The sequence below is a fragment of the Corvus kubaryi genome, unplaced genomic scaffold (genome assembly GCF_017639235.1).
Source record: "Corvus kubaryi isolate FWS band 111438036 unplaced genomic scaffold, C.kubaryi_AGA036_p1.0 37394, whole genome shotgun sequence".
NCBI lineage: Eukaryota > Metazoa > Chordata > Aves > Passeriformes > Corvidae > Corvus > Corvus kubaryi.
The window spans coordinates 3,647,050-3,673,958 of record NW_024581133.1 but is presented as its reverse complement, the minus strand read 5'-3'; the positions used below and the strand labels follow the sequence as shown (position 1 = coordinate 3,673,958).

Here is a 26,909-nt window from a genome sequence, read left to right as displayed (position 1 = left end):
AAAAAAAAAAAAAAAAACAAAAAAAACAAAAAAAAAAAAACACAACACCACTAAGAACATGCTATGAGCTGTCATGGCAACCAATGTTGAAACCAAGGAATTACATCTGATAAACAACCCAAACTGAGAATTTTTTAAAAATCAAATCTTCAAATGTTCTAAGAACTCTTTTGTATTCACTCACCAAAGTAGCAGAAAAACATTTTTACCCTCTAGATCCAGATACCTTCAAGTAAGCTGCATGTTCCCAATGCACTTTCATTCATACATTGTACTGAACACGAAATAAAATGTTTCTACTTAGTCCATTTTATTCCCCACTGAGGAATCTACCAATGCTTCTTATGAGGCTTTTTATATTTCTATGGGCACTTTGGCTTAAACATAATTCAAATTTCAACAGTCTGTGGGCTTACAGTATATTTGAGATCATCTCTGAATGACTTAGCTAATCTGATATAAATTCATGTTTTAAAGCAAAGACTGTAAGTGCAAGTTTCAGAAAACAATTACCTTTCATGCTAGTGTTTTCAGTCTGTTTAATGGCCAGTTTAATCTCAATAGCTTTAAATTAAATGTTTCAAGTTACAAGTACACTTAAGATTTAGAAAAGGCATTTTAAACCAGCTTTTATGATCTTAAGCATATGAAGACAGTAGAAGGTGATAACGTACCCAAAGCAGATATAATACTAATCACATAAAATTCATTGAAATGAATATATCCTGTAACAAGAAAGTATATATTACCTACTGACAAAAATGAAAATACAAAAATTGGAAACAGATCAGTGCTTGAAAATCTTTCTAGCTGATCAGGACATGTAACTTATTAGTCAGAAACTGAAAAAAACAAAGTCTTCCGTGCTACATCTTTCTGCCTATGTGATCAAGGAGAACTATCAGCATAAGTGGGAAGTGGGAAATGGCACTGGTTTTATTCAAGCCTTGTGCTGGAGGCACAGCTTTGATCTCAGGCTGTGATTGCTTCCTCACTCACCACTCCCCACCTGAGTGCTGAAAGACCACATTACTCTTCCACTTTCAACTGCAGAAGACACAAAGTATTGCCTGTATCCAAGCCTCTGGTTTTTAGATCTCCTTCCACCAAGAGCTGCGTGTTGTTTTTACTGCTGCCCAGTTTCATTTCTCCATATAACACTGACTAGAAGCATCTGCCTGAGTTGTTGGATTTGAGGATTTTATTTTATTATTGAGAGTAAGAGGAATGGTCAGTGAGTGCTTCCCAGCCAATACTGCCATTAGCAAGTAGCACAGCTGAGAAGGACTGAATGCCCACACACAGCTGAGCATCTCCCAGTGACTGAGCACAGTAGGTGCTGCTGGGGCACAACTTCTGATTGCATTTGACCCAAAAGGAATCCCAGGGACATACTCTGAAACCACCACACAATGCAAAGTACTTTAACTGCTCTTTTTTTTCCTTGATGCCCAGGATTCATGTTAACTATTGCCATCCAGCTCACCCACAATTACCAAATCAGGGCAATCACTAAACTGTAGAGTTTTCCTATTACTAAAAAATTATAAATATTAATCATTGGTCATTCCTTCCAAGTTAGAGAGAAACAATTTCATCCAAGGACTTAAACTGCTATTGTAATTTCAGATAAATTAAAAATCTCGTTTAGTCTACAGTTCCTGGAGGTAATTTGATACTAAGGCCAAGACAAAGCTCAACCAAACCTCATTATAGCATGCTACTATTCTGCTTAATCATAGCCACCAGGAGACTTGAAAGTAATTGTTCCATATTTATATATAGACAGCAACAGCTTTAGAAAGAGAGATTTCTACTAAATCTGAGCTGTGAAGGTCAAGAAGGCGAGAAAACAGAGATTTAATATCTCAAAGAAATGACTTGAACATAATTAGAAGTAAAACATTACTATTTCAGGTACAGAGGACTTTTTAATTTTAGAGTTTCTTTGCACCAACAGGCACATACAGAGAAAAGTAAGAACTCTGCTGTTATGTACACTTGAGACACATAAACATTACCTAGACTTAAATCAGTCATTCCCTAACTAAGCCTGTGTCCCTGCTAAACTTGGGAGCATAATGAGAGCAAACTGGAGTAATGCAGATGAAAGCTTCAAAATGATTTATTTAAAACGCTGAAAATGACAAATACCATGTTCTTCCTGAACCTGCCTCAATATCTTCCTTTTAAAAAGAAACACAGACAAAAGATAAAAAGGTCCAATCAACTAAAGCTTTACAGTTATGCACAACTGCACTACCCTGCCCTAAGTAAATTCTATAAAGACAAATACAGCAAAGGCAGTTTGCTTTCCATTGTTTTGTGGCTCTTTTATTAGTTCTTGTTGGAAGCAGAAAATGGGCAGCGTTCATTTCCAAAATTGTTATTTTAAGGGAAAAAAGACGGGAAAACCAAGAAGAGAAAAACTATCTGCATTCTTAATGACTTGTAAATACATGTTTGCCAGATTAACATGCACAGCAAGTCCAATCATATACCAAAATGTGTGTATTCCCATTTAATTCAAGTTAAATATCTGTCTCCTAAGCTGCTGCAGCATTTGATTTACGCCCCAGGGAAGTAATACAGCAGCTAAGTAGCAGTTTAGTTTAATGGATTTTCAAGGACTGCAACACAAAAATATTAGATAGAGCACAGCACTCCAGCTTCATCACAACATGAGAAAGTGTATTTGCAGATAAACAATGTCACATCAACAGTTCAGAACTTCAGATGTCTCCAGAGCAAGCAATCGTGATGAAGAAATATCTAGTAAGAGTCAGATTAGCTTTTGTCATGGCCAAGATCTACAAAAACAGCTTCCTAATGCTAGACACTCTGAAACGTTTAAAGACCCTGCTAGTGAACCGAGTTTCCACAGAAGCTGCCAGCAGCTTAGCATTTCTGCAGACTAGGCCAATTATTTAATTATTAATATTAAACTAAGAGGCCAGCATTCCAAATCAGAATTAAAATATAAATGTCATTTCTCCTAGAAAAATGAAAGAGGACTTGGCTGAACTGAAGTCAAGCACTTCTTCATAGAATAACTCTGAAAAGAACTTGGCTGTCACATTTCATCAGGGAAGTCACAGCTGAGACAATCTGAAAGACTGAGTCAAAAGCTGTGCCGGGGACAGAATTAGTGGGAGACTCAAGGATTGTTCTTCCATGTTGCATGCTCTGTATTAGTTAAAAGCAGACTTAAGACATGTCTGATTTAAGCCCAGATCTAATGATTTTTTCCTCTCATCTCTCATTCTAGGCCTGTTTGAACATGAAGAAACAAAACAAGCTTGGAAAAATGTGCCTCTGCGTTGAAGATACATACAAAGATAAGCAAAAGACAATTCTTAAACATTTTGGAGAAGCCACCTTTTTCCAGAACAGGAAAATGCTGCCAGCAAGCAACTTAGAAACTGATAGTTCAGCTATTGTTTCAAATGTCTATCACTGAAAACTGAATCTAAGCTGTAACTATAATCATATTCACAGCTGCTAGAAAGCAACTGCCTACATCATCTCTGCTGCTCAAACCATCCTGTGCCCATTCAAGCACTAGGAGTCATTCCAGTGACTGGAATGTGCTTAAGATCACGTCACCAGAACAAAAGTGCTCAGCCTAAACCTTTCTTCAGGCTGTTGGTTTGTACAACTTTAAGCCAACACTGAAACAAAAAATAATGGAGATCATTTCGTTTTTAATTCAGATCCTATTTTTCAGTCTTTTCAAAAGGACATTTCTTCCACCATTTTTCTTGATTAAATGTAAATACATTTTCTTTGGCATAGCTTGGGCTGCAGACTGAGATCAACACATTTTGAAATCTTTTTCTGCACCTTCTAAAATTTATACTAGTGATTAAGCTTTTGGATATTTATCAACAGTTACTTATGTTTTCTCTTGCTATTGTCTGGCTAAAAGATTAAACATTTCACTGAAAGGCTGCAGCAGTATTTAGCCAAAACTTCATTTACTTTCAAACCCCAGCTTAATAAAAGAAATATGAACCCTGAAGTTTTCCTTCTTCCAATGAAGCTTCTTCTAAACTCTGTGTTAGGCAGACACGACCTAAAATTTGCTCTAAAACGAGCAGCACTAGCAGACTGAAGCTTCTCCCAGTGGTATCAGTGGCAAAGCTGCCAGTGCCATCCTTACAGAACCAGGGCCCAAATCCATCTGCAGCAGGATGACATCCCTTGCAATACAACACCTACTGTAAGGTCTGTGAGTAACACTGCTTACTCAATTCTCTCTAGTTTTGTACAAATAAGAGCCAAGGGGAAAAATTCAGCACCCAGACAAGATAACCCCAGAGCAGTTCACTTCCAATTATTGTCAGAAAGTTAGTGACTGTGGATCAGATCCTGCTTTCAAAATAATACAATACCCAATTACTTCCCCAAGTCTTTAGCTTAGCCTTGGGGAACGGGGAAGGGGCTCAGCCATGTTTAGATCCAACATAAAAGCGATTTACAGCATGTAGATAAAACAATCTATTCTGCTGAGGAAAGCTTCTACCTGCCTGTTCCCCCAAGCTTGTGCTTTGGGGGCATAGGAGTGGTTGGGGGATGTTTTCACTCTTTTTTTAAGATTGAATCCCCTTTATCAACTCTTCTCTGTGAGGAAACAGTAAAAGGAAGGAATAGCTGGAAATGAGACAAAATACCTCTGAGAAAATATCTAATTTAAACCTCTTTTTAAAATCTTGTAAGACAGACATAGGTCTAAAAAGATTTTTTTTTTACATCACTTCTTTCACTGTATGTTCCACTATTCCAGACAAAACCTTCTTTTTATTCCTTACATAGTAACCTAAAAATTGGTAAAATTCTTGTCATAAATAAAGTCCTTTCAGTATTATTGGAGCATATTCTCATGGAATTCTATCTTTTATTCATTGACAGTTTCTAAGGGTTCTCATAATAACCACAGAAAAACAGTATGATACAAGAGTACTATGGGCATCCTTAGCAAAGAAACCAGGATAATCTGCAATACTTTTTTAAAGTTTTGTGTTGCAGTTTAACCTAACAGGCAGCTAAACACCACACAGACATTCCCTCACCCCCACGGAGAGATGGGGGAGAGAATCAGGAAAAAGGTAAAACTCTTGGCCTGAGATAAAGACAGTTTAATAGGACAAAAAAAAAAAAAAAAGGAAAATAAAATAAGGAAAACAATGATGATAAAAGAATGTATAAAACAAGTGATGCCTAGTGGAAATGCTCTGTATTTGCTCACTGCCACCCAGCCAGTCCCTGAGCATCAGCCACACACCCCTGGCCAACTTCCCACAGTTTTGTTGTCCAGTGTGATCCCATACAGTATGGGACATCCCTCCCACTGGCCACTTGGAGTCACCTGTCCTGGCTGTGCCCCCTCCCAACTTCTTGTGCACCCCCAGCCTCCTGGACAGTGTAAGATGGAAAGCCTCAGCTTAGTGAAAGCACTGCTCAGCAACAACCAAAACACCATCATTCTCATCCTAAATCCAGAATACAGCACTATACCAGCTACCAGGTGGAAAATTAACTCCGTGCAGCAAAATCCAGGACATTTTGTTAGTGTCCTTTATCATGAACACCATGTGGTGAAGGATTTTTTTGCTGTTGTTGTTGAAGTTACAAGCTGCTGACAACTGCACTCCTTTGCAGGAAACAGACAATCCTGCTTGTCTAGGACCACGATTGCAGGTCCAGTTACATACTGGAGGAGACTGGAAGCATAATCATTGAGGAACTGCAGATTTCTTTACAAAAGGCAAGAAAGAGGCAGAGTTTAAGGCTATGTAGGATCACTGTCAGAGGCAGCTGGATTATAAAGCCCAACAAATCAACACGTGCACTGAATGAAGATTCACACTGCTTAAGGAACAAAGGAAAGAGCAAAATGAAATGAGGAAGGATACAGGGTCATTCCTTTAGTGGCTGGAAGAAGCCTCCACCATGAAGGGCCAAGACACCCCCTAGCTCTGGCAGGCCATGCATTAACATAGACCTTAGGATTACCCAATAACACCACAAAAAATTGATGAATAGAGGCCTTATGAGAAGAAAAAGAAGCTGTAGCAGCCTAATCCTTTCCTGGTGAGATAAACAACACCCAGTTGGCTTGCAAGACCAACATCACCCTCTTCTAATAAATTACTTCCTTCTCATCCCCTTTCACAGTATCCAGACTGGATAACTATAATTCTGCTGAAGAAAGGTTACAAGAAAGGTGTGAGTGCTCTCAGGTAACCAAAAGTTGCAGCTAAAAAAAAATCCTCCTAAAAACTAACAAAGAAAAAATTCTGGGCAGCTGAGACATGATGGCACCATTTTGTTAACAATCCTGCACAGTACTTGTAAAATGCCTCTTTGCTCTCATCTGGCCACAGTGACATGCCCACGCTGGTGTGACAGCAGGACCCAGGATTTAAGGAAAAACACCCTCCATTCCATATGACCAGCTTCTCTACGTGCAGGTCTAAACAGCCCAAGGAAGGCAACACAGGTGGTAGCAATTTGTATATTTATATTTGAGCAAAATGGGACCCAGGACACTGGGGGGTACCTCAAAAGAGTGTTAGCCACCATCAGATAAACAGGATATGGATGAGGGAAAGTAGGATACAAGACTTCACACAATACTTAGCTCCCACACAATATATTATACAGAACTAAAATATAACAGTTAGTTCTTATAGTCTCCAGTGTTGTAGTACTATTCATCAAGACATATTGTGTGACTCAAAGTTGTCAATATCCTCATTTACAATGGCTGCTCTCAGGAGAGTCTGGGACTTCTGACTCATATTTTCCCAATTCTTTTTAATTTAAATTATAACCTTAATGTTATTAATGTTATGTTATGTTAGTATGATTATTTATATTTAATTTCCTTTTGAGTTTTTTCTTTAATAGTGATATAATTTGAACTGACACAGTAACATGCTTTTCATATACTTCAGTTGAAATTGTGCCTAAGGGCAGTGAAATTCTCATCCATAAGCTGCGTGAAGAAAAAAACTCTGGCACTCAGAAGCCAAACACCTGCTAGAACTAGTGGCAGATCCAGATTTTTAAGAGAATTCCTGTTGCATAATGAAAACACAAAGAAGGGAAATGTGTGGGGTGATAGAATGGTATTAAAACCACGGCACTTAGGGGAAAAAAAAGAATCCTAAACCGCTATACACTTCAGAGCTAAATGCTGGAGATTTTGATATTAAAGTTGTTCAGGAGTGCAATTAAAACCAAAGATTTTGTCACGTGAGGAAACCTGAACAGTGACTCTATCATATATGGCAGGACACTGTCATGCCTTTCATTGCTGATAACAGGGAGTTTTCTCCCTCCCTCAACCTCTGTACATCTGCTTCTGGTTCAGGTGGCAGGGAAAAATTGGCAAAGAGTCAGCCCCCAAAAAGGCTGCCCTAGCACTAGTAATTTTTCTTCATTGCACACTGTTTATACAATATTGTCATCAGCAACAGTGTGGTGTTTATCATAAACTAAACAGGTAGAAGAAATGGATGGAATTGCTCTGCTACTGTAAATGACTACAAATTCTCCTAATAGAAATTGACCTGGAAAGAGGCGAAGTCTCAGCCACCAAGAACTCAAATAATATTTCTCAGCAGGAAAATACATCTTTGGCACAACTCTTTTGAAGATAAAATAGCCCAAACTCAAGTAGGAGAACCCAAAGGGCATGCAACTAAGCAACTTGGACAGATCAGGAAGATAGAAAGCTTCTGATAATCAGTATCTACCATCAGAAAGATTCTCAATGACCAAATAGGCCTGTAAGGACCACAGGAGAGCTTAGGCTAACACTGCTCTTCAGCCACCTTTCTCAGCTGAGCACTGAGAGTGCCTGCTACCATCTTGTCAACATTTCTCTAAAGAGGGGCTGGGGAGGGGGGTGTATCCCCAAATTCTACTTACAGAAGACAGACCACCCTGAATAAGAGTGTAAATAGTCAAAATAGTTCTCCTCTCTGTTACCTCTAGCTGACAAAACCTCTCTCACCTGGAAGAAACCAGACTGTAGAGAAATGCCCCAGCCAGATGTTCACTCCCAGCTCACTCAGGATTTCCAACAGCTCAGCACACGAATGCATTTAACACATGGTGAGGAAAACGTGATTTTTCCACTGTTAGTTTTCCACTACTTCTGATAATTTTAGTGATATTAACCCAGTTCTTTGTCTACTCTTCTTTCTCCACTGCAATAAGTCCCTTCGCAGGGTTTATGGACTGAGCAGTCTTACACATTGAGTTGGTCAGGCACATTTTCACAATAAGGAAGCGGTTAAATGGTCACGGTTCTGCTGTAGGAATGTTGGTTTAAGGTTATTAATAAGGCACATGAGGTGAATGCCTTTCAGCCAAGCGCCCTCCACGTGTGCACACCTGTTTCAGCACGACTTTAAAGAGAAATTCCGAAAGAAACTGTTCGTGGCACGCAGCCTCTAAGTCTCAAATGCATTTCTGCAAATATTCTAAAGGTTTAAAGCTTTTTGTGCTTTACTGGTGTCAGGAATTCTGATACACCAACAATGAGGCAAAGCATGCAACTTCACAGTAAGCCATTTTTCCCTAAGAAATTACTTTTGTCTTATCATTCATCTGCCACTTTGAGATTATTGACAGTAACTTCCAGTACCATCATTCCCACCTGAGGTGCTGCTGCTGAAATGGTTTCCCAGACTGAGGTCCACTGTTCAAACACCACGACTCGCTCTCCAAGCACTCTAATTCAGCTACCTTTAAACCTCAGCTTAACTATTCCCTCAATCCAGTGATGCCAGTCTTGATATTTATCATCCATCCGTTTTTCAGTTTCCTCTCACTTTCTGCAGGGGAGAAAGGGTGGTTGTTCAAGTGTATTTCATCGTTCTCTCTTGCCAGTGAAAGCATCTCAAGCAGGGCAAAATTTTAACTGTGCATTGCACTGAGCCAGACACACTATCCAGCATTAAAAATTAAACACTAACTAAACAAAGGTTCAATAACTGAACAAAAAGCAAATAGTGCAACTGTGTAAGAGGACATACCATTAATCTGAAGATTGTTCCCTTCCTGGTCACAACTCATTTGCCAGCATTAACTGACAGCATTTCACATGTACACTCACTAATAAGCCACTACTTAGATTACTCTGCTTTAGCAGCAAACCCCAGAGCAATTAAAAGCTCACATGACAGGCACTGCAGGCATCTGTTCACTGACAACTGTTAAGACTAATGGTCATTAGTTTAATGACTCATTTTTGTTCTTCTATACAATGTGTACAGTAATGTTGGAGGGCTGATACGGTGAAGGAGAAAGGGCTCTTACTGAGGTGAGAAAAGATAAACACAGGCCCTGCTGCTGGAAAGAATGAAATAAATCCTCTGAATGAACCAGAATTGCTGAAATGTTAAAAGACACAGCTGAGCCAGTCAGACATAAAATGAAAATAGAAACTGCTAATTCAGAACAGGGTGCCTGCTCTAATCAGGATAGTTTCAATACTACAACTTGGTCACCCATCTTCCACTTCCAGCAAAGAAATTTCATTAAGCAACTTTAAAATTATCCAGGTGATTACAGAACAGCATTCAATGAACAAAAAAAAGGATAAAAAATGGACAGCACTTAGGAACATCTGTAATTCAAAGGCAAGACATTGTCTAGAGTTTTGGAATTTAAAAATGTATGATGCCCTATTAAAGGCTCTGCATTTTCTTTAAATATTTTAAGCACCAGGTGTCTTTCTTGCGACTGATCTCATTACATAGCATTTTTAGTCTTCTAATGGTCATGATTTCAAATGCAGCAAGTAGCAAGTATAAGTGAGTGAAACAGTTATCACAGAAGGAACACAGAAAGATGGGCCACGTGGTTGTATTCCTACTCACTCATCTTGTATTCTCATCCGAGCAGCTGAGTGAATTGCTTCACTCTGTGTGCACTGCTCTGGGAACTTGGCCCCCACATCCACAATCCATGATTTGCCAATTCATACCACCTGCATTCTGAGGGAACGGAAGACCTTCCTGTGGAGGAATATCTTCCCATCCTGTGTGGGTGTACAGAAGCAGATGTGTACGTACAATGGATAGTTCCCAGGACAGACAAGCTGAGACATAAGTCATGCACTGCTTTCCAATTGTGATTATCTTTCTACAGGAAATTTAACAGAATAATTTTACTCCACAATATCACGCTGGATTTACGATGGCATAGCAGATGGATAGTAGGATAAATGGTCTTGTCTCCTTCTCTTTAGCAGCAGTTTGAAGAAGCTGACTAGAGGAGGTGATAACTTTTCAGCAGGTACCAAGTTCCTGGCATTTCATTGAATCCACCAGCAGCTGAAACTTAGGGATCCACAGCTGAACACAAAGCAGAGACTGTAGTTAAGCTACTAAAAAACCCTCCTGCTTTGACCAGTAAAGGCTGTGGAGGAACTGACTTATTGTTACTGCTGGTACAATCAAATCTCTTCACACATCTGCCTTGCATGCAAAATGAGCCACCAGCTCTAAGTGTCATGGACATCCTTTAGAAGGCGAGTCCTTCGGCCTCTCCTGCTCCAGCCAAGTGGAAAACACCACTATTTTTCTCAGAAGTAGGATGACTACTAAGGAAAAGCTTTTTGAAGGCAGTTTTTATATACTGAATTCTAAAAGAGTACACATAATCTTGTTCCTTTCCCTTTGACCCTGCCTTTGAAAAACTGTCATGCTTCTTGTAGGACATGGGATACTCTGCTCACTACTTCTAAAGCCAGCAAGGGGAAGGGGGAATGTGGAGTCCCCAGTACATGCCTCATGTCTAACCAGTGGTGCAAGATCATCCGCTCTTATATCTAGCAGCTGCTCTTTTACCACTACCATTTGCACTTAAGGTTAAACAGAATTCTCGACAGCACAGTTTAATTTTGAAGATTTACAGAGGGGCACTATTCCTACAGAATATTTTTCAACTATTCCTGAGCATTTTTGGAAGGATCTGTGGCAATAACCTCCCCTGAATTTTCTTATCCGCAGTCAGCTCTTAGTTTGCCAGTACAAGCTAATGTGAGCTCGGAGGCCAACCCTAACAGCTCAGTATCTAAAGCTTTAGCATGGTTCCAGATTCTCATATGTTTGTCTTTAGCATTCTAAGACTTTTCAAAATACAGACAGAATCCAAGAACAATGGACTGTGCAAAGGGAGGGAAATAAATTCATCTGCCCTTTTATTTAATTGCAGAAGATTCCTTTTGCCCTATACATCCATGACATCTCAGCCTAAAGACAACCATGACACCAGAAACTGCTGAAACTGGAACCTTCGCTGGTGAACTTGCAGTGGTGTGAAATACTGTGATCTTACTGATTCAGTTGATCTATTCTTATCCTGCATAATTATACATTTCTTCACATCCTCTGCTGCTTTGCAAACTGCAAACAATAAGAGTCTCACTGTTAAGCCATGCTGGAGTTATCTGTGGCAGTATTCCTCTTTTCATTTGCACTTTTTACAGGCCTGGTTTCCTCTGCACCCTACACAGAGTAAAACGCTATTATAAGAAGCCTAAACAGCATCCATTTTAAATAACAAGATCCAAATTTAATCTTAACCTGTGTATTTCTCTGCAAGATTGGCTGTACTTGGAATTATCAGTCCAGAACATCTCTATTTCATAGCCCAGTCCTTTTGGCCAAGAAAGATGTTCTTTTATCGTGATTATAGTGAAAAAGCCAATTTGCTGGCCTGACTCAGGCTGTAATTATTCTGTGTCTTTATACAACCTTTTTATAGTTCCTGGTGGAAAGGCAGAAGGAAATCCTACACATTGCACAAGGGCTAAAATTTTCTGTCCTCTTGCAGAAAACCATTCAAAAATGACTCAGTGAGACTTATCCCTTCCCTATATGATTTTTCTTTCCTAGAGTTAAGATAATGCATGCAGCAATTTCCCTCATTTTGAGTTATTCCAGCTTTAATAACAAAGGTACTGACTGCAAATTGTCCTATAAAAAAATGCAACCAATTTCCCCCCAAAAAAGCCTGATTACCTACTTATATAAAACCCTCAAAGAAGCAGATACATACTTTAAAAGGAAGTATGGGACAATAATTAAATCTCCCAGTCAAAAGTTCTATGCCAAGAAGATTTAATATGGTCTCTAAATCTCAAAATAGACCAAGACTCTTCATTTCTGCCATTTACAGACACAGAACCATTCCTATTTTTATTACCTAAAAGCCATTAGAATCCAAACCAGTGCCTACTCTAAATCAGTGTGCTCTGTACTACTACTTCCTGGGAGGCTGGGGGTCAAAGACATGTAGGAAAGCAAGAGGCTCCCTTCCAGTTCTTTACAAGGTATAGAAATTACATTTTTTTAAAAAATCTAGTAATGTAACAGGAAACCGTGTGCTCAACTCCTCAGGTCTACTGTGAGTGGACAAATAGAAAATCAGGGCACCCCACTTAAATAAATAATCCACCTACTGCTACTAATTGTATCTTCATCTTCTCATGTAGATGAAAAACAGCCAATTTGTACTATTTTCAGAATAATATTCAAGGAACAGAGGAAGTTATGTACGGCACATTTTAAACAAAGTCAAAATACAGAAACCAAGTTCAACTTCAGATGAGAAAAGTTTTAAAGAAATTAAAGTTAATAGAATAAACCCTTCCCTGTAAATCTCTTCTTATAATTTCCTTTAGTTAAGGATAACAACATATTGGATTTAAGTCCATACATAACATATCAAATGCTTTTTTTTTTTTACAGAGGATCTATTCATAGCAGCTTGTATCTGCAACACATGCAGCAAATTATACTATTAAACACTTAATCCCAATAAAGTTTAAATTTCACCCCTAACAATAAAGCTTGTACAGTTCTTGCCATCCTTGAAATCAGATTCTAGAAATAAACAATAAAAGTCACAGGTAGGTATCGTGACAATTAATAGTTGAATATTTGAGATATATCTGAAGTACAGCTGTTTATGGGGAAATGTTCTGACGAAATATTAAGAATAATCATTAAATTTTTTGCAGTTGGCAAATAAAAAAAATAAAGTAAACATTACCAAGATGTAGGAAAATAACAGCTAGGTGAGAGCCTTGCCATTCAGCTTACATGACTCTGAAAAACACAAGCTCTTATGTGCCCTTCACAGCAGCCAGCACTGATCCCACTGAGAGGCCCCTGCAGCTCCAGAGCCTTGGGGAAGAGCTGAGTACCTCACCCACAAATCCACAGAGGGAAAAATCCCTTCTGCAGCAGAGATCCTCTGGTGCTGCCAGCCCATGGAAACTGCACTGGCTAGGGCAGCCCTCCAGCAAGAGGAATGGACACAGATGAGCCACACCAGCATCTTAAAAGCTGAATAGAACAAGTATCAAGGAACAGAACTTGACAAGTTTCAACACAAATACCTGCACAGAGTAATGCATTTCTGAAAGCAAGATCCATTAGAATCAAGAATGTCCTGAGAAATCGAGATTTTATTTCTATTCAGGTGCTCCATATATTATTTCTGACCTAAATTATATTAATCATGGAGCTCTGAACAGGATTTTTTTCTAAGCTACTTTATTCCAAGAGTCAATTCCAACGCAAAAGAGATCCTGAATCAGGCCCCTATTTTACAAAACCAATCATGCCACTGCAAGCCCTGGAGCAGGTATTCAGCCTAGCAAAATGCATCACCCTTCAACATGAATAATTCCTCATTTTTATCAATCGACCCATATCCTTATTTAGCTGTGAAAAAAGCTCTGATTGTGTCTAATTTGTCAACTAAAAGTAGTGCTGGGGTAAATCACTGTTTTATGCAGCAGCCCTTTAACTCGTATGCAGGGCAGATTCCATCAGGAACCTGCAGCTGTCTAAAACTTAGTTCAGACTAAAACTCAACTAAAGACAATCTCAGTTTGCCTGAGACTTCATTAGTGCAATCACAGATGCTACACATGCAGGTATTTCCACACAGCATGCACATAGGAACAAAGTTTAACATTTCAGCAGTGGACTGAGATATTGCACAGCACCACTGAAGAAGAGAGTTACATTTTTCTGGGATTGTTAAATGCTCCTTGTGAGAAAATGGGATAACTTTTCTCTGCAGGCAAAGGCATAGACTGTTTAACAGGTACTAGGTACTTTGGATTTCACTAAAAGACACAGATGTAATTTCTCACAATACAGATGTCTAACTCTTTCAAATCGATCCAAGACACTGAAAAAAAGAATTGGGTCCTTCATCACAAGAACAGGTTAATGGAACTGGGCCTGTCTCCTGTCAGCTGGGGAATCCCATTATTAAAGTCAATAAATTGCTTCAGTAACATGGAATAAATACATGAAGGTGTTCACAGCAGTCTGATTTTGGGAAGAGCTGGGGTAGAACTAACAGGTGCAAGGATGTTGCAGTCAGAAAACTCTTTCTCAGGAGACTGGATAGAGTTGATGACATGGGAAACATGGGTTGCCAACTTTCTACAGTGTATAACTCTGGGAAAATTAATTGGATTATGAAGGTCGAAGAGAGAAGCCAGCACGTTATTGAAAGATAATCTAATTGAATTTTGCCAATTTTATCTGAATGATTACTCTCCAGATGAAGAGCTAGTGCCACTTTTTCTTTGCTGCTAGTCTTTTTTCTTCACTTCTCAGCTCCCTTCCTTCACAGACCCATCGGGAACTAAGAAATCAGATTCATGGAAATTTCCCACAACCAAAGGGTTGGTTTTGTGCAGCCAGCTAAGCTTTCTCCACACTTACTGCAGCTTTTCTTGAGAGAAAAGCCAAACTCAGCATCCTTACTCTCAGAGTAAGGCATTCTCAAACAGAGTAAGACACGTTTGAGTGGTAACAGTGGAACCTAAAGGTTGGCTTTGACTATTCTGATGTACAATAATGTACATTACTGGTTAATGTTTGCATAACTCATTCACATTTTGTGCCAGAGGAATCTTACTCCATGAGTTAAATTTTATTCATAGCTCAAGTCTACATTCAAAATAAGACTGGGCTATTATGGAAGCAAAGACATAAAAATTGAAAACTCCCTTTGAAACACATGCTTTCCAGTAAGTGCAGCTAGCAAAATGCAAAACACGGTCAACATTCCTACACCATGATGTCAATTTTCATATGCACAGACAAAATGCTGCTAACATGTAAAAATCAGCTCTGTCTTCCTCACTGGTGGTGAGCTCGTGTCTCCCTCTCTTCACTCTCAGAACTGTACCATGCAGGAGGAGAGTGCAACCCCTCAAAAGGTTCAGAGACATCTTCTGAATATAATAATTCTGGCAAAAAGCCACATTGATCTTTAAAAAGTGAGTTTCCATGTTCTGTTTCAGTTCTCCTGAAAAACAATGCACGTGCTCTAAGGACCAGTTTTGATGTTTCCCTCTACTGCAGTTCAGAGGAATTCCTGCCAGCAGGGATGGACTGTAACCCCTGATAAAAAGGTCTTCAGTGACACACAAAGTAAAAAAGTGACATGCAAAAAAATGGAATGCACTTCAACTTTTGCAAAGTTTATAAGCAACAGGAAAATTATCTTTATTAAATCTACTTTTTCTTTTTTTTTTCCCAGAGAGACAAATACAGTCATTTTTCAAGAAAACAGCTGCAGGCAACACTTTAAATGCCATCTGTCCTTAGCAGTTCTATGATGAAGAGATGGACTGATTCACACAACACAACAGGAAATATGATAGCCAGCTATTTAGCACTAATTAAATTCAGCCTCAGTTTGCTTCCTATAGGCAGGTATTACTCCAGAAAAACTCCCACTGATGTCGCAGGCAAAGTGCCTGCAGACTTCACTTGGTACTCAAGTGCAGAATGTTGTACTGTTGAAGCAGAAAGCCTGAATTTTACAGAATAAGGTCTCACTTGTGGCACAGCAACCTCATGAAGGATCTTGTGCCTCTGGAGTACAAGAGCTCTCATACTATCACTGATTTAAAGTGAACTTTTGGCAGACAAGGCATGATGAGATACTCAACAGTATGGCTGAAGAGGACTAGGTCTTTTCTTCAGTGCTCTCAAGGATTGGCCTTAACATTTGAAATAGTGAAAAAGAAAGTTTACAGTTCCTACATTTCCCCCATTTCTAAATAGTGGCATTTATGTGACACATTACAGATGGCTTACAGAGGTCTAAATTCAGCAAGAAAAATAAGCAATTACAAACACATACATCATTGATGTCTGCTAAGGACATAATTCAAGCAAGTTCAAAAGATCAGAACAAAACCCGCATGTTTTGTTATCCCAACTAAGGCCCTTCTCAAGATGGTTATCTACAGGAAGAAATTTTCTCCAAGAAAAGCTTAGTGTTCTGAGAACATCTCTGTTTCCCTTGGAGAAACCATGCAAGTTGGGGGGTTTTAAATTAACATTTTATTATTAATTTTCATTTATGAGTTAAACAAAATTTTCCCTTTCATTGTCACACTGCATAAGGGAAAAGCTTTAAAAGGTTGAGTGTTAAGAACAGGTGATGCTAACAGGATATTGGAAAGGCCCATGAGACTTACAACATTAAGTAAAGTGTATTTGCCCACTGACCTAATTGCTTACTAATTTTCAAATCTATTCCCACCAGATAACTAACAGCATTTTAAGCCCAACTCCTGGCATTAAAAGTACATTTATAGCTCCCTCCTAGCAGAAGATAAACAGCTGCATGGTAAAACCCCCTACACTGAGATAGCATTCTGGAGATTTTCCTTATAGTTTTAACAAACCTATTGTGTTCCAAATTTAACTGAAAGAGGGAGGAAAAGGAAACGGGAAAAGCATTTGGGTGTGCAGCTTCACACTGAGGGGAAGGCAAGTGCTCTCTCGTGCAGGGAAAATATCTGGAATATTTGTGTTTTACAGAAGGACTAATCACATCATGAAAGTGGAACTTAAGACAAGCCATATTTAGTAAAACATCAGAAGCTGTTTCTCTGTTTATCTTCCTCAAGGAAATACTAGTGTTTGTTTAAAAACAAGCAGCTATTCCAGCAATTAAGCCTGAATTTCCTTGCATACTTTAAAAATCATTCTAAAATTCTAGCATTTGAAAATATACCAGAAGCATCCTAAAAGTTTTTTCATGAAAAAAATTAATAACAATATAAAAATAAAAAAATATTTCAGGCAGACACAAAAAAGCTCCGAATGTAGGCACCCATTTAGGTTTAGAGCAAGTTCTTACGTCCAGGACAATCCTCCAGATACTCCTGGAGTTTGGAGAATGCATTTCTTTGTTAATTTTTAAATTGTGAGTCATAACTGACAGTACATCTAGAATTGGTTCTAGCTCAATGATCCTCAAGTGTAGCCCCAAGAAACACCAAAATGACCTAAAAAACAGCTGAACTGGTTCAGACCAAGGAACAATGCAGTCTATCAGCTTCCAACAGCAGCCAACAACTGGACCCAAAAAGCATGTCCAGAGCAAGAATGTTGCAATCCTTTCCTGGCCTCACTCTTCCCAGCCTGCTGGGGTTCATCTGTATAGTGTTATGGAGTGGATCTTCCCTGAAATCCATGTAACCTTCTATTCAAAAAGTATGGGAAGGAGTGCCAAATACCATTACATGGAAGAAAGCCACCTTTAATTGTTTCAATCTCCCTGTAGCAGTTTTACTTAAAGGCACTCAGTTCTTACACTGAAAGAAAAGTTACCAGCTGATTTCCTGCCTAACCTTTCCCCCCCCATTCATAAAGGGATCTGAACTGTATGCAGTGCACAGCACAGGCAAACCAGAAATTCATACAGTGAAAGGATGAAACTCTTTGCTTTGTCTTACACCTTCTTTTCGTGTAATTTCCTAACGTTCAATCAAGATTGTTAACTGCTGTTCTATGAAAAGACTTACCTGAGAGTCACCAGTCTAGAGGAAACATGTAATTTGTTAGCCACATAAAGCACCTTATATTTATATAAATAAAGTTATAAAATCAGGGGACAAAACCAGAGCCTGTTCAAGCAGTCTCATCAGTTAGTGGCTTTAGCAAAATCCCCAACATAGCATACAGCACACACAGCCCATCTCTCCAGGGACAGATGTATTCTCCATCCTGCTTTCAAAAGAAATGTTGATGAGATCAGCTGAAAGAATCCATAATATGTCACATGTACCTGGCAGTTTACAACTAGGATATCACCTAGCAAGCAGACAATACTGAAGACACTACCGTGCTATTGGGTTTTTCAGCCAACATCCATGTTACTCAACCAGGGAACAGTTTAAAAGTATTTGAAGACCCCAGAAAACAAAACACCAAATGAGTAATGAGACCTTGAAAACATCTAATAAGAGAAGGCTCTCAGGAGAGGAAGCCAAATCATATATTAGCATATTTCATTTGTTATATGTCTACAGATGTTCAGCCTTCTGCTTCCACTGCTACACCACAAGAGGCTGCAGTAGCTCAGAAAGCAAAGAAAATGTCCATCAGAAGAGGCAAATCTGAAATTATCGGAACCAGAACCCATCCTTTCCCATTTCTCCATCCCAGCAGATGGCCTCAAACAGCCACGTATACAAGCAGGGAAATTGCAACAAAACCAGGGGGGTTGGAGTTAGTTAATTTCTTGCTGAATCAGCCAGCTGGGAATAAAGCCAGTTCCTGCAATCTTCTCAGAGCTTCAGCAAGGTGCAGGCCAGGAAACACTTATTGCCAGGGACTGAGAAAACATAATGCCTCACTCTTCACACTCTGTAGCAGTGCAGGTGTGTCCACGCCCATCTTTTTTCTATGATTCTAAAAGGCAGGAGATCGGGCAGCTAAAACTCTCCTCTTTACACCTTGATTTACTATGCAGTGAGCCTCTACAGGTCCTTTCACGCATACACACTGTAAATGTTACCCTGCTTTGCTTGCATGCACTAACAGGATGCATCCTGTAAATTTTAAGCAGCTTCGATTTTTGGCAAAGCACCTGATGACAGAAAAAAACGCCATTACATAAACACAGAAATACATGATTCTACATATAAACAAAATTTCCACTTATTTAATGCTACAAATCAGCCTCATTAACCAGTTGGGACCTCCCACCAGGACACCAATGACAACAGTTAGCATACAACAACAATCTAGTAACTGCAATCATAAATGCTGTTTTAATATTATTTCACAATTTTGTCGAGCTGCCTTGCATTCACTGTGTTTCTAGTGCATCCAGAAGCATGACAAACTGACAATTCTTGGAAACCACATTTCTCAAAACAGACTGAAAATACTGTTTCCATTTTCCCTCCATAATGATGTTAAATCTAATAAATACAAAATTAGAAACAGAAATAACATTGTTGCTAAACACTTTATGTAATATGCTGCCTGGAAGGGATTTATTAGGCCAAGTTCTCAAAAACTGCCCTCCCTTTATAAACATGTGACAGTTGTACTTGCACTTCTTAAATATTATCAAATATGCACTCAAATACTAGAATCTACACACCAGAAACCTATTATTTCAAAAGAATTTTAAGGGTGGAAGTTCTGGTTTAATCAGCTAAATATGATGAAAAATACTTAGCCAGAGTTTTCAGAAGTGCCTAAGGCACCTAATGCCTGGCTCCCATTAGATTAATTGAAATTTACCTTGTTTTGAAAAAATCCAGCTAAGCACTTAACCAATGCAATTGAGTACTTAACAGTGTTTGCATTTAACGTCTCAAGTCTTACTGAAAGTCATCAAAACAAAGACTCCACAAACCCTTCTGAAAATCCTTCTCTATCTGTCATCATCCAAAAGGGAGCTCACAGAACTGTCCTTCCTCCTACAAGCTGGAGTGAGGGCATTTTGAAAATCTGACCCTTAAATGCAAGAGCACTTGACAGATTACAGCCTTCAGCTAATATCAAGTGCTCCCCTTATGGGGAGGAAAGGTATGTGCATGATGTCAAAACCTAAAGGAGTTATTGTCTATCACTGACAATAAAGTGAGTGCACAGAGCATATCAGAACTGCAGTGCTGTACAGCTCCCATGTGGGTCTCAGTAGCCTCTCCAGAGTTGCCATGGCTATATCCAATGTCCTTTCCGGAATGTTGTGCTCACTATCAAACTGTACTTCAAAAACAAATCCATTCTTTGACCATGCACAAACTGGCTCTGTTTTGCAGAGATTTTGCCTAATAAGAATTGCACTGGAATTGTTCAAATGTGACGGTGTTGGACTGTTCACAGCCACAAAATTACCATCAGTATTATCAGCTGCATAAAACTGTGATGACACACAGACTTGACTAAAGTACAACACTTGCACAATATGATATACCTTGGAGAGACTTACAGTACAAACAACTATAGAGGCACAATTAAGACTCTGTTCCTAGTATCACTGAAATTAATATATTTTACTACTTCATTGCAAGCCACATTAGAGCTCCTGGGGATTCAGGTGAACATGCAGAACTGTTTAAAGAAAAGCTTCAAGTCCAAAAACCGAAGGTAAAGACAAATATGTGAACCCTACAGGCTCTAGAAGTAACAGCAAATAAAAAGGACTCAGATTTTAAAATGTATATACTTTTGAAGCAAAATGCATTCTTTTGGATGGCTAAATCTTGAATTTTGGATGAAAAGTAAGAGCTTTAATATCAGTACAACAAATCATGTACATTTTGTGTGATGCAATGGCAGGAACAGAATTTGGTGCACCGTGCAGAACTGCCACCTCAGAGCTGTTTATGCCCCAATTTGGTAAGGAATATGAAGGACCCAGCTGCACAAAGCAGACCTGAATGAGTAATTATCAGTGACTAAGCATTCCAGTATCTTCTGAAACCAAAGATCATCCTAGAGCCATTCCTTCATTTCTTGACTACTCTTTCAAGAGAAATTAGAAGCCACTGGCAGTTGTTAGATATTATTCCTGTTCTTAAGGCTTCTCTAAATGTGCCAGAATCTTGGATATCTGGTCTTGGAAACAACAATTTGCAGCTCTACATACAACTGATCTGAGAATTTCTGTCCAACTTTCAGTGTAACTTCATGAGAAATTATCATAGTAACAAATAACTTGGAGAGTAAAGGGATGCCTTCATTGATGACATCTGTACTCTTGGTCACCTCCCATAGCTGACTTTAATTTTTTATGACTACATTTTAAAAAGTATTCATACATAGTTTGTGTCTCAAGTCACAAGACACATGCATCAATTTTTCAGGCAATTCCACTCTTGGATTGTAAACTGAGGGTAACAGCAGTTCAGATTCTATGAGCACTGGCTGAGCAATCATTACCAGTCATAAATTTAAAGCACGTTCAGAAACTTAAACGTAAGTTTTCTGGTAATGCAGTCACTGAGTTGCAACCTTGTCAATAGCAATGAATATTTTAAATCAGAATACTTGCACACAGTTTCAGATGTGTTATTTGTCTTTAGAAGCAGCAACTCAATCTTCACACTAAGAATGAAACCACAGGCCTTTTGAGGCTGATAGCAAAACTCCAGATGGGTGCAGAATTGCCACCTGCCTACAGAAACAGAAAACTGCTTCAGATTTAACTCAGGACTTGCCAATCTCATCCTGATATTTCTGATCAAGGTTACTGGAGACTTAAGGATGTGGTAGGGCACGTAGCTCATAATGTATTTTCTGGACATCAGTGAGCAATACATTGAGTGACTGTAAAACAATAATCCAAAGGTTTCCCATGAAGATGGTCTCCAAGTCCACTAGGTCTTATAATGGACACCAGATTTTTGGCCTTGCAAAGCTCAGCCTTAAAGACATTTACTATGTTGGTAGTTTTTGGCAGATTGGTTATGGCAGAATCATTTTGAAGACAGCAATGTTTTCAGCATGTATATCCTGCATTTCCAAAATATCACAGATAGTTAGAAAAGACCATAATACAGGCAGGAATTGCAGGAACATAAATCATGGAAGCAACCAACAATTTATTGAATGAATATATGACCTATGAAACTTTCCCTTCCACAGAAACCAAGACCTAATGCTTCTTAAATATCCAGACATGGTGTCTTTGCTGTTATTCCCTCTGCACACATTACCAAAGCCATGGTCTTTGGAGACAAAATGTACTGACTTGTAGAGGGTTTCATTTGGATTGTAGGAACCTACAAAAATATCAGCATATTCCCGATTTGAAAACAACATACCAGAGAATAAATCTAAAATGAATCCACGTGTAAAATTCTTGATATATATTTGCCCATACAAATCTGCTAGCCATCATTTCTTCCTGCCAGTAATCCATTAGTAAGACCATAAAGATATACAGTCCTGCATACATTTCATAACAAATTTAACAGCATCTAGCTGAATGCTGTAATAAAATACCATCAACAAGGTTAAGAAAGATTGGTTACCAGGCTGAACATCCTGCCTTTTCAATTACCAATACGAAACAACATGCACTCAAGAGATCACTTCAGAATAGCAGAACTGGACTTGGACACTTCTACTTTGTTAGCTTAACCATCCCCTAAAATCTGTGGAATTAATAGCTCTCCTGCTACAATGTGAGGAGAAATTAGGAGCCTTTTACCAAATATTTAACAATAAATTCAAGTCTAGGGATATAGTTAACATTCCCAAATACATATAATCTGTAGACTACAGTAACTTCTTTGAATAGAGTCATCATTTAAATCTTTAGAAACAATTAATTATTCCATGTTGCTGCTATCATTTGATAGAGGAGTATCTTTTTTGTTTTCAAGAAAAACATACAGATTTGCTTGTATTACCACTGGCTTTAGACTAATGCAGTTCCATTAATTTCGTTTATATTGGCACATAGGAGAAAAGGTCACCTCTATACTTGGCCAAGGCTTACCCATAAGTGATCTCTTCCTGAGTGATTTATGTCTCTGCTCTTGGTCACAGAGCAGATTTACCAATCAGGCAGCTCAGCAATGCTCAGGGGTAAACTGTTCCCTGGGTTGTCCTAGGAAACCTAATTTACTAGTTTTATTTGCTACTAGTATAGCTACTAATTTGCCACTGACAAAAGAATTTTGTCAAATTTGAGACACAGCACATCTGCAAGGGCAGAGATAATTTTGGAGCCCAGCTAAACACCACACTGCTTGCTACCATTCTGTGAAGAATCAGAAGGGACCCTTATAACCAAAGTTAAGTTCCATTGCTTCTCAGGAACAGCTACCTCTTTTTCACAACTTCTCATGTTAAAGTTTTCTTTGCATTACATTCATACCACATTCCCACCACATTCTTTTTAAATGGTCATTATTTTATTCTGTACCTGCCTCAAGCAGGATGAAATTAATCAATTGCACATAAGTGATATGACATAGACTTGTGACCTTGCCCAGCATCCAATTGTTTCTAATTGATTAGCTCCAGACATAAGCACTTTAATAGCCAAAAACAACAGAAGTGGAAGTTACCGTACAATATTAGGGTAAAATGGCTGTGTGTGGTCCATACAGTATGGCCCCAAGCAACCAATTAAAGAATTAATGGTTATTGGATACCAAAAATGTTATGTTAAATAATATAAAATATCTTTAATGTGCCTAAATTTGTGATAAAACACCTAAACCTTAGGAGCAAAAAGGCCGCCTACAAGATTGGGGTTAAGTGCTAATGACTCAAATATGCCAAACAGATTACAGTATTTTAAAGGACAATCAAGACCATAAAATTTGACCTGGATTGAAATGTTCATAAAGCTATTCACAATAGCCAATTGATTACTACAATGTGTTTGGGTTGTTTTTATTATAAAGAGACAAGTGAAGCTATGCCAAACCATTCGTGGAGAAGAGGAAACTATGCCACTACTGGTTCCAGCTCTGCAATAAGAATAACATGAAAGAAAAAATACAAGAAAAATACTGTAAAGGCAAAAAAATGGTCCCTTCATAACCAAAAGGCCCAAAAACGAAATTGACATTTCCCTTCTCCGAGCTTCTATTCTCTTCTTGAACAGAACTATTAAGGGAACTTCATAAACTATTTTCTGAGTGTTTTATAGGGCTGGTTATTACAGCACCACTCAACTGCTTGCACACAAAAATACAAGCTGAACAGGCACAGCAAATCTGTAACATTTTTGTCCTTGCACAAGAAACATGCAGGCAAAAAGCAGATCCCACTGTGGCCCTGTCTGCTCAGACATGCATTGAATGCACTGTGTTTTACTGCACAATTAATACAGAGGTGAATTTTTTCTTTAATGGCAAGTTCTTTACTCAAGTAACCAGTGTACTGGTTAGCTGCAACCATAATCCACAGAGAGGAGGTGTTCATCATCTGCCAAATCACTCACAGCACACAGAGCACTCAGCTGTGCTACTAAGGATGCCTTGGAGCCCCATTCCCACCACCTCGAACCTCAAAGTCCACCTCAAAGTCCACAGCTTACTCAGCTGTCTAGTGCAGCCTCCTCAGTTCTTCATACTCCTTCAGACTTCACTTTTGCCTGCTGTACTGTTCTTCAATTCAAAATTCATCAGGATGTATGTTTGTATACTGCCCAGCACACCACGCTCCATTTTTCCACATTGCAATAGCACAAACAGTGCAACACATCAACACTGATTTTATTTAAAGACTTCACTTTTTTGTTGAAAACTACTGCAGTGCTTCAAAAAAAGTTTCCTATTTATTCTAAAAAATAAAACTCAGTTTATTTAGCCATCCTTTTCTAAGGATTTCTGGATTTGTGTGTATTTAAGACTGAAGAATCCTTGAAACATTTTGTGCTGTGGGAACTATCCGTATGGAGAATGACATACTATAACAACATCTCTGTGGCACGCCAGCACACCATATTTCTTGAAATACTCACTTCTTGGAACTGATTAGGCTCATGTGTCAGGCAATAGATCAGATGGCATCTATGGTTTTTCCTCCGTGGTTCCTGTATTCACTGAACACTTGGAGCAAAGACCTTTCTGGGCCACCTTCCCTGCCTTCCCACTTCCAAATGCTTTAGATGTTTCTACCCAGGTATTTCTATAACGTTTGTCCCTTACAGTACACCTTAACATTTATCAGGTGCTTGAACTCCCAGGGGCAAAGAACAGCTGTGCTGCCTAGAAAGACCCATGGCATTACACATCTGGCAAGATCTCCCTTTGGTCACCACCCTTTGGTAAAGTCAGGTACAACATACTGAGCAAGACAGAGAATGTTCACTTCCCACACTGATGTCTTTGAAGGTTTGGTGAAAGGAAAATCTTCTCATTGGGAGCCTTTTAATTACAGTGCAGCCCCTTCAGCAGTTTTCTATTTAAAAACAGCCATGCAAAGTGTGCAGCAATATCACCTGAGAGGACCAGGAACGACAACAGCAACAAGTTCATTACCTACCTGTAGGTGAGCACAGAGAGCAAAAGCAAGCCAAGTGATCTCCCAGGAGAGCCCAGTGGCTTTGGGGCTGGCCATCCTTATGCCTTGGGGCTCTGCTGAGAGAAATTGTTTCAAGTTACAAACAAAATCAAGTGGGCTCCGCCAGAATTTCAATGACTAAAGCAAACTGGGCCGGCTGCTGGAAGCAGTGCAATGCAAACACTGGAGAGCTGTGCTGGCCAGAGCAGCAGGCGTGCAGCGCATGCCATGAGCACAGCCTGCAGGGTGAGGCAGCTCCAATTAGGGAACAGAAAAGGACCAAAACGAGAGGTTTGGGGAAGCTGGCAATAGGGGACAAGCTTGATTATCTCCTGAATGTAGGAGAATTTATCAAATTGGGAATCCCTCCATCTTGATCTCTAGAATGTAAAATCCAAGGAGCATAGAATTTCTGATGTACTTTCCAGCACTTTCACCCACTCAAAGATGAGAGCCCAGCCCTGGGATTTCAGCAGTCATTTGCACTGCCTTTGAAAACTCTGATCATAACAGCTCAGAGACTAAACAATCAGGGCTTAATCAGAGTTCAGAAAAAAAAAAAGAAAAAGACATCAATTTAGTGATCATCAAAATTACAAAGCCAACATGGACTTGCCAATTTAAAATTGCCAAAAAAACCCCATCATGTAATAATACTACTAATTCTGTTAATTCCTTGTGTCAACGCACCTTATTAGACCATACTTTACACGAGTGATCTCAAAACCCTGCAAGTTTCATGCACCCCCAACACACACACAAACAGCCCTCCCTCCCCTCAGCCACCACCCCACACGTGAGCCAAGCCCCACAGTATATGCAAAATACTCCTTCAAATAAAGTACTCCTTTCTAAAAAATCAGGCATCCCAAAGGAAAAGCATCTATCCAAACAGTTCTTGCACCTGTCAACTGAACATAATTAAGATTCCTTACAGAAAGAAGCATTTTATTCTCTCCCTCCAAAAACATCCTGGAGTTCCCCTCCCTCCCAAAATCTTTAGCGCTCCTGGATGCTTTTGTCATTCAAAAGTATCAACTCTGCAATAAAAGAAGACTTCTTATTTCCCCCCCCCCCCCTTGTCCAGGCATTGCCGAGAAACCCAAGTGGCCAAACACACCAGGCTCCGGTATTTCCCAGGTGCGGGTGCCTGGCCTGAGTACCGGACAAGCACCAGCGCCCCGTGCCCCGCCGGAGCCTCCCCTAGAGCGACCCTCACCCAGCACCGCTGCCGCCCCCCGCTCCGCCCTCTCCGGGCAGAGGGCCGGGGGCTGCCCTGCCCTGCCCTGCCCCGGGGCTGCCGCCGAGCTCACCCACCTGGAGCGGCGCGGCGGGGAGCGCGCAGCGGGGCCGGGAGGGCGGCGGGGAGCGGGCCGGGCACCGCCGGCGCACGGGAGAGCCTCGTCTGTCACGGCACCGGGGATGCAGCATCCTGCCCCGCGAGCGGCGGCCCCTCCCTCACGCCAGGCTCCAGCCCACCGCCGCGCCTCAGCCAAGGTCCTACAGGCTGCTGGCAGCGGGCCGCCCCCGCCCGCCCGCCCGCCGCAGCCCGGCCCCGGCCGG

The 26,909-nt window shown here is 39.8% G+C and overlaps 1 protein-coding gene across 4 annotated transcripts in view; it reads right to left on the bottom strand.

The window, feature by feature from the left end:
* ADAMTSL3 (ADAMTS like 3) overlaps positions 1-26,909 on the bottom strand; it is a 179,968-nt gene that overhangs the window by 146,541 nt on the left and 6,518 nt on the right. For 3 of the 4 annotated variants that reach the window (XM_042039651.1, XM_042039647.1, XM_042039649.1), the window contains exon 2: positions 25,329-25,420. In XM_042039651.1, the coding sequence (XP_041895585.1) occupies positions 25,329-25,420 (92 nt within the window). Of the gene's footprint in view, positions 1-25,328; positions 25,421-26,663; positions 26,799-26,909 lie in introns of those variants that run through there. The other variant, XM_042039650.1, reaches the window with a different exon arrangement.